Below are 17,439 nucleotides of genomic sequence, written 5' to 3'. Positions count from 1 at the left end.
CTGAGAGAAAAAAAAAAATCTCTAATTTCCTATTTTATTAAAGATCATCTCAGACTTTATTACTTTCATGACACTAACACTATCATTTATTATGTACTGAATTTGAAACAATAATTTGGCACCATTCAAGTAAAAGTTTGAAATGTTTTTCCAAATAATTATGTTTATATAGTCCTTACTGTGGCAGTAGTATAATAAAGACAATGTAACTGCTTAAGAAACACAATTTATAAAGTTACCAACAATCTATTAGTACTAGAATTTATTACTGATTAGTTCAACTATTGGCCCTTTCTGTCATTACATTCCACATTGATGATTAAGCTAACACTCTTTTTTATAATACAAAATAATATATTCTCTTTAGGATATACTTTAGTGATGAATAAATACTACACACTTAACTCATACCTCATTAATTTTATTTAGGATAAGATGATTTGAAATAACTCCAAATGGTTCCACCAGCTGTAATAGTTGATATCTCAAGTTTTTCCCTCGCTGGAAATCCATGATGTGAACAACTCGGCTAGTTTCCTATTCGTTAGGAAAAAACCAAGTTAGTAAATAAATTTCTTTAGAAGCAATATGAAATAATAAAAACAAAGTTTTAGCTCTTATCAGAGTCACATATAAAAGCCTGTTGGTTTTCAAACTAAAACAATCTTTCTGTAATAAGGACTACAACACAGATTCAATTAGCAATGATTCAAGTCAAATCACATTTGCCCAAAGAGCTAATAAAGTTAATGCAGCCAATATAGTAAAAGCAAGAGCTTTATTACTGACCACTCTGCCTTTCTGCATGTGTCTTGGTCCTTGCAGGTTTCCATTTCCAGCACCTTTATGGGGAAAAAGTATATTTTTAGTCTTAAATTAAGTATATTTGCCCTACCAGACTATTTTAATTGATAAACAGACATCTCTCCAACAGCAAAAGGACATCACAAGTAACATATGAGTATCATGTATTCTCATGAAATGTCATCTTTTTGAGTTACATTTCAATGACACTTCTTTTGCCTAAAATCACTGCATTTAATCTTTATGATAAAAGCTCTTAGGGAAAGGTAACATGAATTTTATAATCACCCAGATTTCCTCTTGGTCCAACTGCTGGTCCCCCAAGATGAAATGATGGGGGTGGAGGTCCCAGAATTCCTGGTGCTGGGTTTGTAGACTGCTGCAACATGAATGGATCACCCCTGGGAATGTGAAAACATAAAATACAAAGCATGATAAAGAAGTCCATCAAAAATAACTTAAATTTACTGCTAAAACACTCCTTGTATGACTATGATTCCAACATTTGGGGGCATTTATGCATGAAGTAACTAGGGGGAAATCGATGATAAAAAATAAAAATTACTACATAAAATAGTTTCTAAAAATTCTTTCACCCATGGTGACTTTTAACAAACTCATATTAAATAAAGAAATTAAGAAAATATTGTTTATGAAATGTGAAAAATTTAACCTGAATTCCTTACATTGATCTCCTTTACAAACAACAGCTTAAAAAATTTAACTTACATTGTGTGTCCTGTATCAGTGTCAGGATTCCATTCTGGGTAGCTTTAAAAAGACCAGAAAATTAACTTTAAAATAAAACTGCTCTTTTCACAAAGTAGCCTTGTTTGGCCTTTAAAATAGATTTATTAATAAAGTTATACAGCAGTATAAGTGTTAGAAATATTACTGTTTAAAACATGTCATATAGATACTTCCAAAGGAAAATTTCAAATTAATCCAAATAAAGGAGAATTGACTTGCTCTGTACTGCTTAAAAATGTTAAGTAATGCATATTACAATTAAAATAGTCCCTTATCTGTTTTTTTCTTGGGGCGCGGGCAGCGGTTCAGGAAGGATCACAGGACTTGTGGGATCTTAGTGCCCTGACCAGAGATTGAACCCTGCCTGGCCCACAGCACTGAAAAAATACATGGAGTCATAACCACTAAGCCGCCAGGAATTCCCTACATTTGTTAATTCACAAAGAGAAGTGCTATATGAGGGACTGGAAATGTGGGTTATATAGGGAAACAAAGATTGACCACAGATATTTTTTTCCCTCCAACATTAAAAACGAAGAGCTGAGCTGAGTTCTGGCACTAGACAGAACAGATAGCCATAGCACGGTATATGTGAAAATGGCCACCCCAGTGAACAATGGGTGGGTTTCATGTTGTTTAGGTAGGGAGATTCTTTACAAATTCTATCCTAGCAGCTTAAACTTCATCACAAGTGTCTCAAAAGCAAAAAATATATCCTGAAGGATTTTGCTTTAAAACTTGTTACTTCTAGTATAACTTCCCCTTTTCTTCAAGGAAAATAAATATTTTCTTTATTCTTAGAGCATATATTATTGTTATTGAAAATGCTCTTATGAATCTATTCTATTGTATCAATGGCTATCTTTGGGTCTCTTAAAAATTCTTTCCATTTTAAATAACAAAGTATCACTATCACTCCATCTTAATAGTCCATATACAATTCCACACCTAAACATTGTTTGTAACTGGCATTGCCTAGACAGTGTCAACTATTCAGTAGTAACAATGTGGATATTACAAGTAAAAGATGAATTCCCCAAAACCAATCAATGGCTGTTTCTGACACAGTTAACTGATGCTTTAAAGGTATTTCAAACTCCTACATTTCAAGAAGAAGCTGGCATCGACGACTGTGACTTGCTCCATTGATATGTTGACTCCACTCCTGTAGCAAAGTAAATTAGTAGAATTAACAAAACTAAAACTAAGATTTCTTTGCAACCATTCAAACTCTAGGATGTTAATCTATATGTCTATATGCAATTATCATAAACTGAACACCTGACCATTCACTAATCACACTTATTTAAAACCATTTCTCTGAATCCTTGTAGCTTCATCCTGCCCTCAAATACGCCATGCACATTCTTGGAAAAACTGGTAACTTGGTTAACAAACTAACAGACCTGACAGGGAAAAGATAGAGTTAATAAAGATGAAGAGTAGTAACTGACTTTGAGATCAGCAGGTATATTAATTTCTGCTGTAGACAAAACTGAAGTTTTATTCACATATTATTAGAATTGCTTTCACAGAACTGATAAAATATCCATGCTTATATCACTTTTTAAGAAAACATATACTGTAAGTATGAATAATTAGTTAAAATAGTATCTTTAATTTCATCCAGCCTTTTGAGGTATGTTGCAAGTGGACTATAGCCACAGAAAGCTAAGTTAATTCAACAGGAGTGACTTTTCTAGGAAACACTCCCCAATTTAACAAAAACCTAAGCTCCCATTATATTTCCCAAAGTTAGAGAAGTAAATTTCAGGAATGTCCATTTCTAAATTTTAGGAAGGAAAACATTTTATTTCTTCAATATTTGCTTTATGATTATTTTAAATTTTGAAGGGATTACTTTTTCCTTTACTTTACTCAAATAAACTATCCTTTCTTTAAAAATCCACATGTAAATGTTTAGCATTTTAGGCAATATAAAAAAAGAAGAGTTAGGAAAAGTAGGCTTTGCTGCCAGACTGCTTAGGTTCAATTCCCAAGGTACCACTTACTAGATGTGAATCCTTGGTACAAGTTATTTAAAAACACTGTGGTTCAGTATCTTTCTAGGGTTTTGTGGAAAGTAAATGAATAATAAAGGTAACCTGTTTATTGGAACACTACCAGGCACATAAGAAGTGCTAATAATAAAAAACTTTTTAATTAAAAAGGAAGAAAAGCAACTATTATTACACTGCTTATACAACTATCTTGTTTTACAATCCCCACTTTACAAGTATTATTGTTTCACAAATCCTCACAAAATAAGGCAACTTTTCCAAGACTCATACTACCTGAAACATTAGAAAGTCCTTAAAAGGGAGTCTCACTTAGAGCTGAACTAAAGGAACCAAATTACAAGAGATACCATTCTTAACTTTTAAAAAGTTAATTTATAAATGGACTCTAATTTTTAAAAACTTACAGCCTGAATGTTTACACATATTTCTTTGCCCTAAATTAACTAAAATTCTGCGAATGAGGTAAAATGGAACATTTCAACAGAATGGTACTTCTAAGAACTTGGGGAGCTATCTTTCAAAGTTAGATTGTCTTAATGGCTAACAGTTAAGGAACTGGAAGAGATCTGTCCAGCTGCCTCTATAACCAAATGTTTGGGGTATAAAAACTTTCTATTTGCAAAGCAACAGACCACTGACTTGTTGGAAGCCACTTTAAAAATGGCTGTAATCAAGAGGCACCATAGGCAAAGTTCACAAAATTCAGAAGCGGGATTAAACAAATATGTTAACCAAGAATTTTCTTAATGAAAAGTATTCAGATTTAACATAACCTTGAGAAACAGTGTGTTCAAAGAGGAGAAAAGTTACCCTATTAGGCATGCTTCTAATTAATAGGAGATGGTAAAACTATCTAGTAGACCAGAAGTTATTTATATCCAATCCCCCATGATCTTTAAGGGGTCAAACTTTTGAAAGTGGCTGGTCTTACAAAGTACTAGAAGGAAAATCAAGATCAAAGAATCAGTTATACCTCCCAAACCCACCCACTACTAATCTGCTCTACCATAATGGCTTTTTAAAAAAAATCTGTATCCTTGGATTCTACATTGAGACAACACTCAGATTAATAAAGAATAAGGATTCACTTTTTGAATTCAGAAGTTCTGCAGGAAAAACTACATTCACCTTAATGTCATTGAGATACCTAAATTATATAAAGAAAGGATAATTTGGAGAAGCACATGTGGAATGGCAAAATGAAGTTAAGAATAACTTAAGGGCTTCTAGAAAACTAAAAAGAAAAACATGAACCCAAGTGACAAGACAGCGGAAGGGCTGTAGTGGCCAGTTTTCTTTAAGTGAAAGGAATTTTGAGGCAAGTTTGAGGCTGTGCAGAAAAGCAACTTGATGTTCTAAAATGACCTAGAAAGAAATAAAAGTAACATCATCACTGAAAGTTACTTAAAATAATCAAAAATAATGACAGATGTTTTTCCCCTAAAAGACTATTCCTACTAAGAAGAAGTTTTGATCATGTAAGTTATTTAATGTTACCACTAAGTGAAAAGAACAGATTTTCCAAGTTATGCAGCAATACCAGAGAGCAGGATTAAATGTTTTAAAATTTTTCATTATCTATTTTCGCAAGAATTTTCTCTAAACTCAGTGATTCTATATCAGCTATAAATTAAAAAGATCCCTACCAAAAGTGAACATTTATTTTTTCAATAATGAAGACACCTAGAAAACATTAGCTATGTTAAGGAAACTATATTAAGAGAATCCAGGTGTTAAAACTTCTTAAAATCGGTACAATTTATAAATACCACAAATTTTGAAAATCAAAGGGCCTCTAAAGTAACTGTTTCTAAATTTGTTAGAGTATGTGCAGTTTTACAGAGTAAAAGTATCTCTTTACTAGGTAAGATACCTTACACTTGAATCCAAAGTTTCAAATATTCAAAAATGTTCTTTGGCCAATTTAGATCCATTTATTATCATTATTTATTAACTGTTCAGGAACTATAAGGTAATAACATCTGGACAAAAAAGAATAATATACAAAAATAGGAACTTTTTCTGATTCAAGTCCTTCTTGATTTCCTTTTGTGTTCCTTTACTGAATTGTTTTCCTGTATGTAAGTGGCAACATTAAGTTACTGCTCAAAGTCAGGATGAAGAGGCTTCCAACAGTGGCTTTTAATTTATGATGACTCCAGTAGCAAAGATTAAGTCCCTTACAATCATTTTCATTTGAGACACTGTAACTAGCTATCTTCCTTGGAATGTATAGAGAACCTATTTGACAATATTTCTCATACTGTCATTTCTGCAAGCAAACACATGAAGTAACAAAAAATATTTGGAGTCACCAAAGTTTAATGGATATTTTCATTAAATCAATTCATACCAGATCTAAACCTTGAAGTTGAATACTGAACAAAAACTAAATTCCATGATATACTAAGTGTATCCAACAAATTTGAAAAATAGAAAATACCAAAATATCTACTAAATACAATTCCCTGACTTTTATGAGTTTGTGGTTCCATGTCTTACATTAATCTATGAATGTAAATTTACCATTTGAAGTTATTTTGACATGGATTGAAGAATAAAATATTCCTTGTGTACCTAAACTATTGCTTTAGAAGATTTCTGTATTATAGATATATATACATGTATTTTTAGCTAGAAATCACTCTTAAAAAGATATTTTTCAAAATACTCTAAATTTAAACAATATAAGAAGTCTCTTAATTATCCGAGACAAAAATACTGAGATCTAAACACAGAAAAGGGGTTGATTGGTAAGACTTTTAAAAAGATTAAAAACAAAATCTCTAATGACTTACATGATTTAGTTTACTCAAAAATCAACTCACTTAAAAATGCATTTAAAGGGATAGATATGAAAAGAAAATGACCCTTCCAGATGTTACTGTGAAGAAAAAACCCTGTAACAGCAACCATCAAATCAGTTTCATGGCAGTAACATGTTCCAATTAAGTACAGCACATCAGGAAAAATGGATGGTCAGATTACAGATCAAGCCAGTGGACTGCTACAATGCTGACTTTAAGTCAACTGCACTGTATTTTGTTTTGGGAAAAAAACAGTGCGAATGATTAGCACTGAAAACGCTGAAAGAGAAAGGACAATATATTTAAAAGGGCATTTTGAAAAAGTTCCCATTTTGCCAGATGTGATAATTAAAGCAAAGGAGAATCAGGTTTTTTTTTTTTCTTCAAATGAGTATACCAGAAGTCTAAGTCAGAAAAAGAATATGCTTATGAGGAACACAGAGCAGGATACTGCAGTAGGTGATTTTCCCAAGTCTCTAACGGGATAGATGCAATATGGGATAATAAAAAGTGAGTTTTGAAGTATGTTTAAGAAAGTTGTGGAAAAGGAGAAAAAAAATGATGAAAAATTTCAGTTACAGCATGAGAGTTTGTGTTAAAGGGAAATTAAAAAGAAGAATAAACTAATCTAAAATATGAAATATACTGAAACAAACACCAGGGCTCTACATTAACTCTTTCCCTGTAGCCACAGATAAGGAAAAAAAGAGAATTGTTCAAGAATGTATCTTTACTACATACGAATCAGTAATTAAGACAGATGGAGAGCTGATTATCTAGCATCCTGAATGGCAGAGCACATTGACTGCAAAAAAACAGAAAAAATACTTAAAACAATTCAACAAAGCAGACAAAAAAAAACCTGCTTAAATATACGATTAAGAAGAACATATTGATGCCAAAAACCAACAAGATAATTCCAGTGGATGATAGCTTTGTGGCCAGAAGTAATCTATGCAGATTATATTAATGTAAAGCCCTGGTTTAAAATGCTCAAAAACAATTACCTTCCAAATAAAGTAAGTGTTCTCAAAAGTATAAAAATTCTTGATCAACTCAATGTCATCAGACTACAGATTCAGAGTACAAGATATAGGTAAATACAGAATAGGCACTACAACGTAAAAGAAATTAGAAGTATCTGTTGCATTAACTCACCTTATTAGAATGAACTGGCAAATCACATATAGAGCACAGATGGGGATAACCCTTCGGTAAGAGTCCATGGAAGTCTTCAATATTGCTACTTGGAGGAGCGCCCCTCTTTTTCTCAAAGAGAGATCTCTCTTGTAAGGGGCCAGGACCACGTCCCATTCTCTCATACTCACTGTCAAATTTATGATAGTTATGCGAGGTCTCACCAAAAAAAGAATCATCCCTACACCTTTCTCCATCTCTTAATCTGTCATCTTCATAATCCATTCTGTCATAATAACCAGATTCTTGAGAACGACTTCCATGGTCATAATCAAGCACTGGGTTGAGACTAGGACCACGATCATCAAAACTATCTCTTCTAAAGTGCCTTTTTTCTTCCCAATCGTCCCTAGGTACTCTGTATGGTGGCTCCCGTGTAGCAGATCTGCCATCTCTACCATAACTCAATGTAGGGCCTTCTTCAGTTCTCCTCCTTTTAAGCTGCAGAAGGATTTGGGGCAAATTCTCAGGAGTAATCTTGTCCTCTGGATAACGACTCAGTTCATCTAAGTCTCTAGCAGACAGACCAAAGCTGGCCAAAATGTTACTGGCCTGGTCTGCATCTCCACGGTGTTGAGAAGACAAAGGGAGCGGACCTCTACTTCCAATGTTAAATATAGACTGCAAATTATGGGAAGAAGTACTAGCAGAAGACAGTGCACTATGAGCTCCTTGTTGATTCAATGAAGAACTCATTCCAAGATTCATTAAACTAGCAAGGCGTGCAGTACCCTGGTTCATCCTTCCAAGAGATGCTGGCATACTTAAAGACTGGGTAGCAGCAGCAAGAAGGCCTATTCCTGCTGCAGACAGGTCACGCCCATGACCCTGCGAGTCCCTACCGAGAGATGACTGCTGGAATGACTTGGACATTGTAGAACTATCTCTTGTCTAGTTTATAGATTTTTTAAAAAAAAAATTTTTTTAAGATGGCCAAAAAGAAAGCTCAACTAGAAAACTAGGTTAACTTTGCTTCAAAAAATGGTAACGCCAAGAAAAAGGATCAATAAGGACTGTAGAATCTTCTTCAAGCTGAGAACCAGCAGACAACTCTGTAGAAAAATAAGCAATTTTAGTCATAAATCCCTTTAAGTAGATGCCGTTTTTTTTAGAAAAAAAAAAAAAAAAACAAAAAAAAACTTACGCATCATGTTGATTAAAAAAAAACATTTAAGATCTCAAACTTACAAGGAATTACATAACTTAAACAGATTTCAGATGTATGCAGAGCTTGCATATACTTAAAAAGTAGTCTTTCATGCTAAAGTTTAACTATTAAAGGGAATTTCATACGGAATTTAAAAACATTTCAATTGAAGGGTCAGATGTCTGAATATATCAAAATTTCAATAAAAATATAGATGGGTCTCTTCTTTTAGAAGAAAAATACACCCTATAATATGATGCTTAAGTTCCAGAAGACTAAAAACAAAACAAAAAAAAAATCAAGGTCAGCAAGTCAAAGATGAATCAGTTGTATTGTTTTAGAAAATGAGACCTATTAACACTATCAGAAAGAACCAAGTAAAATCACAAGTAACGAAGCTTCAGTGTCAAGTACCTAGCATAAGATCTAAGATCAAACACTATAGTTGAGATCTTTATGCAGCAAAATCAAATTGAGGTAAAGACAGATGTGAAGAAAAATAAGTGACTTCCTACAGTTTACAGATTTCTGCACAAATTTAAGCCAAATAATTAACTGCCTTATTCTCCATCCTCTATCAGGCAGTTGCTCACTTCATTTCTAATCTTAAAAGGTAAGGAGAATCAAATATGGTCAGTACAGAAGTAGGAGACTCCCCAAGAACAACCACAAGTACAGGAAGTATAGGTGATTTAAAGAAGTGAAACTCCCCAAGGTAGTAGCTGTGAACATTCATTCAATGCTCAGAGCTATAACACCTCTAGAGCTCAAAACAGGTGAAAATGAAAACGAGATCTTGCTTACATAGATTTCTGTAAACACAGATTCTTTCACAAGAATAGCCCCATTATCCAGAAAATTTAAATTGTGAATACAATCCCTCAAGATGTGTTTCCTCAAAGATGTGATAGTAATGAAATTACTTTTTTATTTTACCTCAAAAATTTTTATATAAGAATTCACAAAGCATTTACGAATGACCTCATAAAGTATTAAATGATGTACATAACTGTCCCTGGTGAAACAATTTTGTAATTACAATTACACACAGAGGTTTAATAAGTCTTAAATTGTTTGCTACATAATTCTACTATGTAGAGACGCTGCTCAGTTAACTCATAAGTTTGATCACCCATATACCTAAACACTTAGTTTAAAATAGAAAACTTTATCAACATAAAAACCAGGCAATATTTAATAGTTACAAGTCAATTATGGGACCAATTCCACCAATGACAGATTAAGGAAACACTGGACGACAACAGTGGTAGAAGAAGTATAAAAAAAAGTTGCAGGCAAGACTTAAGTTAGATTTTACAAAAAAGATGTAACAAAGTTAAAAAGACATAGAAATGCTATCAGAGGTGACTGGAATTACAGATGTTTTTGCACACCAAGAAAGATGAACTTGAGAAAAGACACCAAAGAAACTAGTTCCAGATGAGATCCATTATGTAAACTACTTAGACCTTAAGATTAATAAAATAAAGACAAGAGTAAGTAAACATCATTGGATGAAAGTTTCTCTGATACGACTTTTAAATACCATACAGAATGGCGGTTAAAATACTACTGAAACATTTGTAGTACCCTCTTATGTTTTCATACATTGTTAAAAAAAAACAACTCAAAAAACCATTATGAGGGTTTTTTTGAAATCAAAATTTCAAAGTATCTAAGTTACTATTAATTGCAGCTTTGCCCTTCATTTGGGAGTCAAAGCTTCCTACACCGAAAAGCCAGCCTTTCAAAAGAACTATTCTTTCCCTTTAGGGAAATTATACTATGGCATTATGACCATGTGTAAATTTTTAACATTGATATTTTAAGGAAATGATTGTTGAATTACAGAGATCTCAATTACTTTTCTTTGCAACATATATGAATGGTGGAGCTGCAAAAAGAAAAGGTTAAGAGAAGTAAAGGTAAAAGGTGATAACCTTAAGACAAAACAGAAAATGGATGTCAGAAAACTAAGAAAAAGAGAAAGACAACCATGTAAATCCCATGACAACTTGTAATTTAAGAATAACTTTCATATTTTTGTGAGTCAGATTCAACTTCAGTCCCACACAAAGACATGAGAATAGCAGTACTGAAAAAGAACTTAAGTCAAACTTCTGAACCTAACAAATTTCTTTAAAAATTTCTATTAGAACAAAGAAATTAAGAGAAATCCGACAAGATAGCACTGATGTAAGAACATTTATGAAAAAGTTCCTTTAGTATCTTATCTTTGGTCAATGAACATAAGATGCACAAGGCACTTTAAAGGCTCTAAGTGGGAACTACTGCCTATGAAACCATCACAATACTGAAAGGTTTACCAAGTTACTAAAGTGCTTTTTTTAAAAAAAAAAAAAAGATTAGCCTCTTTTACTGCACATTTTTTCTCCATAAAGCTACGTTTTCAGAGGCTAATAAAGTTTGAAAATAGTTCCTTTGAGATAACTCATCTAAAATGTAATGTTAAAACCCGATTTACTCATTTAACTTTATACAATATAGAATCTTTCACTTCCAAAAAAAAAAGTGCCTCCACCCTGCCCCATCAGAAAACATTAGAAAAGAAACAACTAAGTAGGCTTCACAAGTGCCATTTAACTATACTCTGATATTGAAATTCTCAATGAACGAAGTTCATGATATAAATTCTATTAAAGATGTTAGCTTCACATTCAACATCTGAACAAATATGTATGGTTAAGAAATAAGCTTCAGTTAATAATATTCAACCCCCACATTCCATAAATCTGATACCCTTTATTTATTTTCTTCAATAATTAGAAGAAATGGAATACTAAAACATTTTAGAAAACAAATGAAAGCTAAACTAAACACACACAAAGTTAACGGAGAACACAGTGTTCTGTATCCAAATTTCCTGTGTAAAATAAAGATTATTAGTCTATTATATATTTATTATTTCAGAGGGTTAGTTAGCAGGAAGTAAAATGAGCATAAGCATACTTTAGTTCTTTAAAACATGACACAGAAGAAACCTTCAGCATCTGAACTTAAAAACACTATGTTTTAAAGGTATCTACTACCACCATATGGATCTTTATACTTTTTGACTGTGTGAAATAAATCACTTTTTAGAAACAACCGATTTTAAGATAGTATAATCATAAAGGCATGTAGAGATACACAGGAAAGAAATAGCCACACGTTGACATAATAACCTTTTAACCTCACATAAAAATTTAACATACAACAGCTAGAAAACAGCTTCTGAATTGTAACACAAGTGGGTCAAAGAAATTTTGAGATTTTTCCATCTCTATCAAGGTCAAACACCTTTGTGATTTAACTTATTCATGCGAAAATATGCCAAATATACACAGCAACCAACAATACAAATACATTAAAAATGTCCTAATCATGTCACCAACAGATGGCAGGGATAGTTCACTAATTTAAAGAAGTACTTGACTAATCAATCTCCAACTGAAGTACAGGGTATTTCAACTGAAGTAAATATTCCTTAAATTTTCTCACTTATTAACCTTATAATGGCTTGATAAATAACTTCAACATAGCTTCCATTTTAGAGATTAAACTTTCATCTTAATGTTAGTTTACATCACTATATCTTTTTCTACTATATTTTATAACTTGTATTTCATTTAAGGGTTTTTTTTAAAAAACAAAACAAGTATAACTGATTTATAATACTATGTGAGCTTCACGTGTACAACATAGGATTCAGTATTTTTGCACAGTACACTCCATTTTAAGATAATGCAAGATAACAGCTATTATTTCCTGTTGCTTATCCAGCTCTATTAACTTTGTATACACCAATGTGCCTCACCATACAACAAAGAAAAACTATGAAGTGCAGTACCCAAGAAGACTGAAAAAAAGGAATATTCTGAAGTGTTTTAAAACTACTGGTGTCAATTCCTATGTATTACTGATCTGGATTAAACTTCTAACCCACTTCTTAATCCTTAGGTTAACAGCAGATTCAGTTGCTAAAAAATCTTCATGGTAATCCATAGAAAAGATTCCTATTATCCAGACTTGAAACATTTTTCTTCTAAGTTTTTTCCCTCGTGACTTTAAGTAAATTCATACTACAGGAAAAAAAAGTTACTCCATTTAACTGACACTTTGACTCTTGATCTGACCTGACACTACTTGGCTAACTCTCTATTTAAAAGCAAATCTGTGGTTTTCCTCAAGGCACCATTCTGCACCCTTATGATATTCCCCTCTGCTTCATGATCTGCTCTCTTGGCTTCCGCAAACATTTGTACAACTCTTTGATATAAATTGAGATTTTTTTTTTTAAAGAGCCCAAATGCCTGGATTTGAAAACCAGCTCTTCGGCAGAATAGCTGCATGAACCTGGGCAAATTACTTAACATCTGGGTTTATTCCCTCATATGTAAAATGGGAATAAAAATAACATCCATTTCACAGGGCCTGCCATATTGTAAGCACCACAGTGATCATCTACTGTATGCACTCTGATCCTCACAACCAATGAGAAAACAAACTAGAAGTAAAAGGACTGACCTAGAGACATAAACACCTTTCACTTTGTACTGGACTATTTCATGTATCAACTTATAATGTCTCACCCAATTCTATTCAAAGCCAGATTTAAAATCTGAAGGTTGTTATCAAGTCAGAAGTCAGCTTTAAAAGACTACAAACCTAAAACATCACTCCTCATTCTACTCTATTCAAAAACATACTATTCCCTTTTTCAATGGCCTTCATATTGGTTGCATCCTACCTCTCTAAACCTATTTTGTGGCATATGCCAACACCTTAAGAAAAAGTTTATCTTATGAGCCATTATACAGACTGCTTAGTACTTGTTCAAACGTAATTATTAGCTAGTATGTGCCTCTCCTTTCCTCATTTAATACTAGCAATTCTCTTAAGGTCCAACACCCCCCTCGGCCCCCGGCCTTCACATCATGTGTTTTACAAATCAGTGTATATAAATGCCAAAGGTCAGAAACAACATCAATAAAACCTTACATACCTATTTCCAATGATTCTTCCTTCCCTTATGGAGTCTCTTACAGATGTGTATCTTTTCAGTGTTAATTTTACTTTTCTTAATTTTACACAAATTGGCTGGATATATATATATATTGCTCTTGTTTAAAACTAATTTACACATGAATTAAAACTACATTTTCACTGTTATATAGATACCATTATGATATACATACTTATCTTTCAGAAGATGAACATTTAGACTGTTTCTAATTTCCTGTCATTACCAAGAATGCTGTTATGAGTATTTCTTGGTCTCCTGATGCTTCAGTATAAAATTCCCTCCTCCACTGTGGTTCTCAAGGATATCATAACCCACACAAGGATAAACAGTTAAGCATTAAAATTGTTCTGTTGCTTCACACCTTTTCACAGCAAGAATGTTTTAATCACAAATGTTTGTATTTCTTTGCTATTACTGTTCCTTTCCCAACTACTGTGTGAGTCAGGTGTTCAAACACTTTCACATATGCTATAAAAGCTCTTCTCCTATCAGTGACTGTACCAAAGAGAGATATTTAATATCCTAGTAATTTCCGAAGGGGAAAAAAACGTACAGATCATCTTTAAACCAGAAAATTATCTATTTCATTAACAACCAATGATACTACAAATCAATGGACCTTCCCTGTAGCTCAGACAGTAAAGAATCTGTAGCAATGCAGGAGACCTGGGTTCAATCCTTGGGTTGGAAAGATCCCCTGGAGAAGGTAATGGCAATCCACTCCAGTATTCTTGCCTGGAGAATCCCATGGACAGAAGATTCTATAGCCCACAGAGGCGGGCTACAGTCCATGGGGCTGCCAAGAGTTGGACATGACTGAGTGACCAACACTAAGTTCAGTTCAGTTTCTCAGTCGTGTCCCACTCTTTGCAACCCCATGAATAGCAGCACGCCAGGCCTCCCTGTCCATCACCAACTCCCGGAGTTCACTCAGAAATCAAAGATCCTACTGAGATTCTATTATCAACAGACTCCTTTCCAACTTCCATTTACTGCTTACCATGACACCTATAGACATTTTCCTTCTCTTTGCTCTTCTTATCCAGCAGCTATTCCAATGGCAACAGCTTGGAAGACCTAAAAAATGATCCCACCCCCCACCATGGCAATCCTCTGTTCTATTAACCTGTTTCTGCCTTAGACAGGCACCAATAACCACAGGCTATTGGTACTCTATAAACGAAAAGCAGAGATTTATCAATTAAAAAACTTTCCAGAAAAAGAGCAAGTTTTTATATTAATTAGTCTTAAGTTCTGGAATAGTTTTTTAAAATCAAAATTTTAAAATAATTCTTAAAATTTTAAAATAAAAAATTTACACCTAAGTTTTAATCGCTACTTCATATCAATTTTCAGAAACTCCTGAGCCTTTTTAGACAAACATCAGGGCTTGACCTACAACTGGGAAAATCAATCACATGGAGGTTGCAACACATCGAAGATACTGCATCCATTCAGACCTGCCACCTAATAAATTATATTAGGGTCAGGAGAGAGAACACAGCATTTCATCATGTAACTTCTATTGTAGCTTATAGTCAGTATGATCTGCAACAAAGCAAAAGCTCAAGTACTTCAGAGGGCTTCATATTCAGTTTTCTCAATCCACTGAGCTTCTATGCTCTACCTTTTACTATCCACTAAAACAGTTTCTCTATTTAAAAACCTTTTATCAAACATTTCAGAACCCTTAACCTAATGCTCCAATGAAAAGACCAACTACATAGTTACGAATTTTAAATTAAAGCAATTTCATGGACAGTGTTAACCTTGGAAAAACCGCATATATTAAAAAAATGCAAAACTACACTGTCCACAACCCTTCCACCTCACTAACCATGCATTTGGTAATGTCCACCCCAAACCTTCAGTCAGTCAGGTATACTGAGACCCTACTGCCACAGTGTGGGACAATTTTAATGCAATTCTAACTAAAAGAAATATAAAAACAAAACATGGACTTTTAACTAGAAGATTTGCTAAGAACACCACTTAACAAACCACTGTCCAATTATTTGATTTCGATCATTTATAAACAGCTAATGGCTGCAGTTTATATCTTAATTATTAGTCGTATCAATATTAATTTTATGTGAGAATGCCTTCAGATTCCTATGTGCCTACACATAACAAGAATACCTTACACAAGCACTTCGTTTTGTCACATTTGAAAACTGCACTTCAGATTTCAAGAAGCTGGCTCATTTTCATCTCAATTCCCCTTAAACAGAGGTGAGATCCTAAAAAAACAAGGTATCTTTTCAGCAGTTCTACTGCTGCCGTTGCTAAGTCATTTCAGTCCTGTTCGACTCTGTACGACCCCAGAGAATGCAGCCCACCAGGCTCCCCCGTCCCTGGGATTCTCCAGGCAAGAACACTGGAGTGGGTTGTCGTTTCCTTCTCCAATGCATGAAAGTGAAAAGTGAAAGTGAAGTCGCTCAGTCGTGTCCGACGCTCAGCTACCCCAAGGACTGCAGCCCACAGGCTCCTCCATCCATGGCAGTTTCCAGGCAAGAGTACTGGAGTGGGTTGCCATATCCTTCTCAGCAGTTCTAGCATTTACAAAAAATGTTTCACTTTCTCATTTCAAAAGTAAGTGTAACGTCTTGTGGAAATTTCAAGGGGGGGAAAAAAAAAAGAAGGAAATACAACTGACCCATAAACCCGACACTCAGGGATATTTTTTACGCTTATTTACATGTTCCTTCAAAAAAACATAAGTCATCAAATTTGGTATCAGCAGAGTTTTATTACTTTCTTCCCAATTAGTACTATATTCCACTATAATTTTCCCATCATTACTCTTTAAATACTTCTAAATAGCTGTACAGATTATCACTTGACGGCCACACTATAATTAGCAATCTCCAAATGTTGAATCCTTTGGATTTTTAATATGCTTAGTAACCAACATTAACATTTATGTACACATATATTTGACACACTTCCCTTATTTACGAGATAAATTCCTATAAGCGTAGTTCTTCCATTTTAAGCCTATCTATTGTAACGTGCAGAGCCTGAATCAAGTATCTAATCAAAATGTAAGCGTTCTAAACACACTGGCTTCATTGCCATTGGTTACCTACATAACAAGCACTTCCTTGGACTTCAATTCTTCCTATAAAATTGGGAATTTGAGCTACTTGTTATTTCTAAAATCATGGAAGATTTTTTTCTTTGCATTCTTCAGTTGTTAAAATGTCTTATGTATCACTGACTTGTAACAATATTTGGGGTTTACATTTCCCTAAAAGCATTAGTAAAATTAGTATGTTTAAAGACTTCTTTAACATACAGAATGTTTAGGTCAAGGGTAGTTAAATATTTTCGAATTAATTAGTTCAAAATGTTACATAAAAGCAACTCCACTTACACACAGCTAAGAAAAGAGATCCGAATTCTTGATTTCCAAAACAATATGTCGCTAGATTCCGAAGATCGAGTCGTTTAGTTTTTAAAAGGTAATTTTGAACACGTATGAAAATAGCCTGAAATATAGTTTTTGCCCGCAGAGTACAACTGTTTAAATTTACCTGGGAGAAAACTGTTTCGTCGAATATCTAAAAATCTTAAACTAAGCTCTGTTCAACGCGCAGAACGCAGCATCAAGGCAAAATCTCATCACTACGGCCTGGTAAATCAACAACTCGCACACTTTACAGCGCTCGTGAAAGACTAGAATTC

The 17,439-nt window shown here is 33.6% G+C and overlaps 1 protein-coding gene across 6 annotated transcripts in view; it reads right to left on the bottom strand.

The window, feature by feature from the left end:
• Nucleotides 1-17,439, bottom strand: part of MATR3 (matrin 3) — a 39,161-nt gene that overhangs the window by 8,235 nt on the left and 13,487 nt on the right. For 5 of the 6 annotated variants that reach the window (XM_052642441.1, XM_052642445.1, XM_052642444.1 and 2 more), the window contains 6 exons: nt 7,541-8,631; nt 2,658-2,719; nt 1,534-1,575; nt 1,093-1,205; nt 790-842; nt 412-537 (listed from right to left, as the gene is read on the bottom strand). In XM_052642441.1, the coding sequence (XP_052498401.1) occupies nt 412-537; nt 790-842; nt 1,093-1,205; nt 1,534-1,575; nt 2,658-2,719; nt 7,541-8,452 (1,308 nt within the window). In that variant the 5' untranslated portion in view covers nt 8,453-8,631. The remainder of the gene's footprint in view (nt 1-411; nt 538-789; nt 843-1,092; nt 1,206-1,533; nt 1,576-2,657; nt 2,720-7,540; nt 8,632-17,439) is intronic. The other variant, XM_052642446.1, reaches the window with a different exon arrangement.

This window comes from Budorcas taxicolor, chromosome 7, assembly GCF_023091745.1.
Source record: "Budorcas taxicolor isolate Tak-1 chromosome 7, Takin1.1, whole genome shotgun sequence".
Classification (NCBI taxonomy): domain Eukaryota; kingdom Metazoa; phylum Chordata; class Mammalia; order Artiodactyla; family Bovidae; genus Budorcas; species Budorcas taxicolor.
This window is presented reverse-complemented; position numbering and strand designations above follow the sequence as displayed.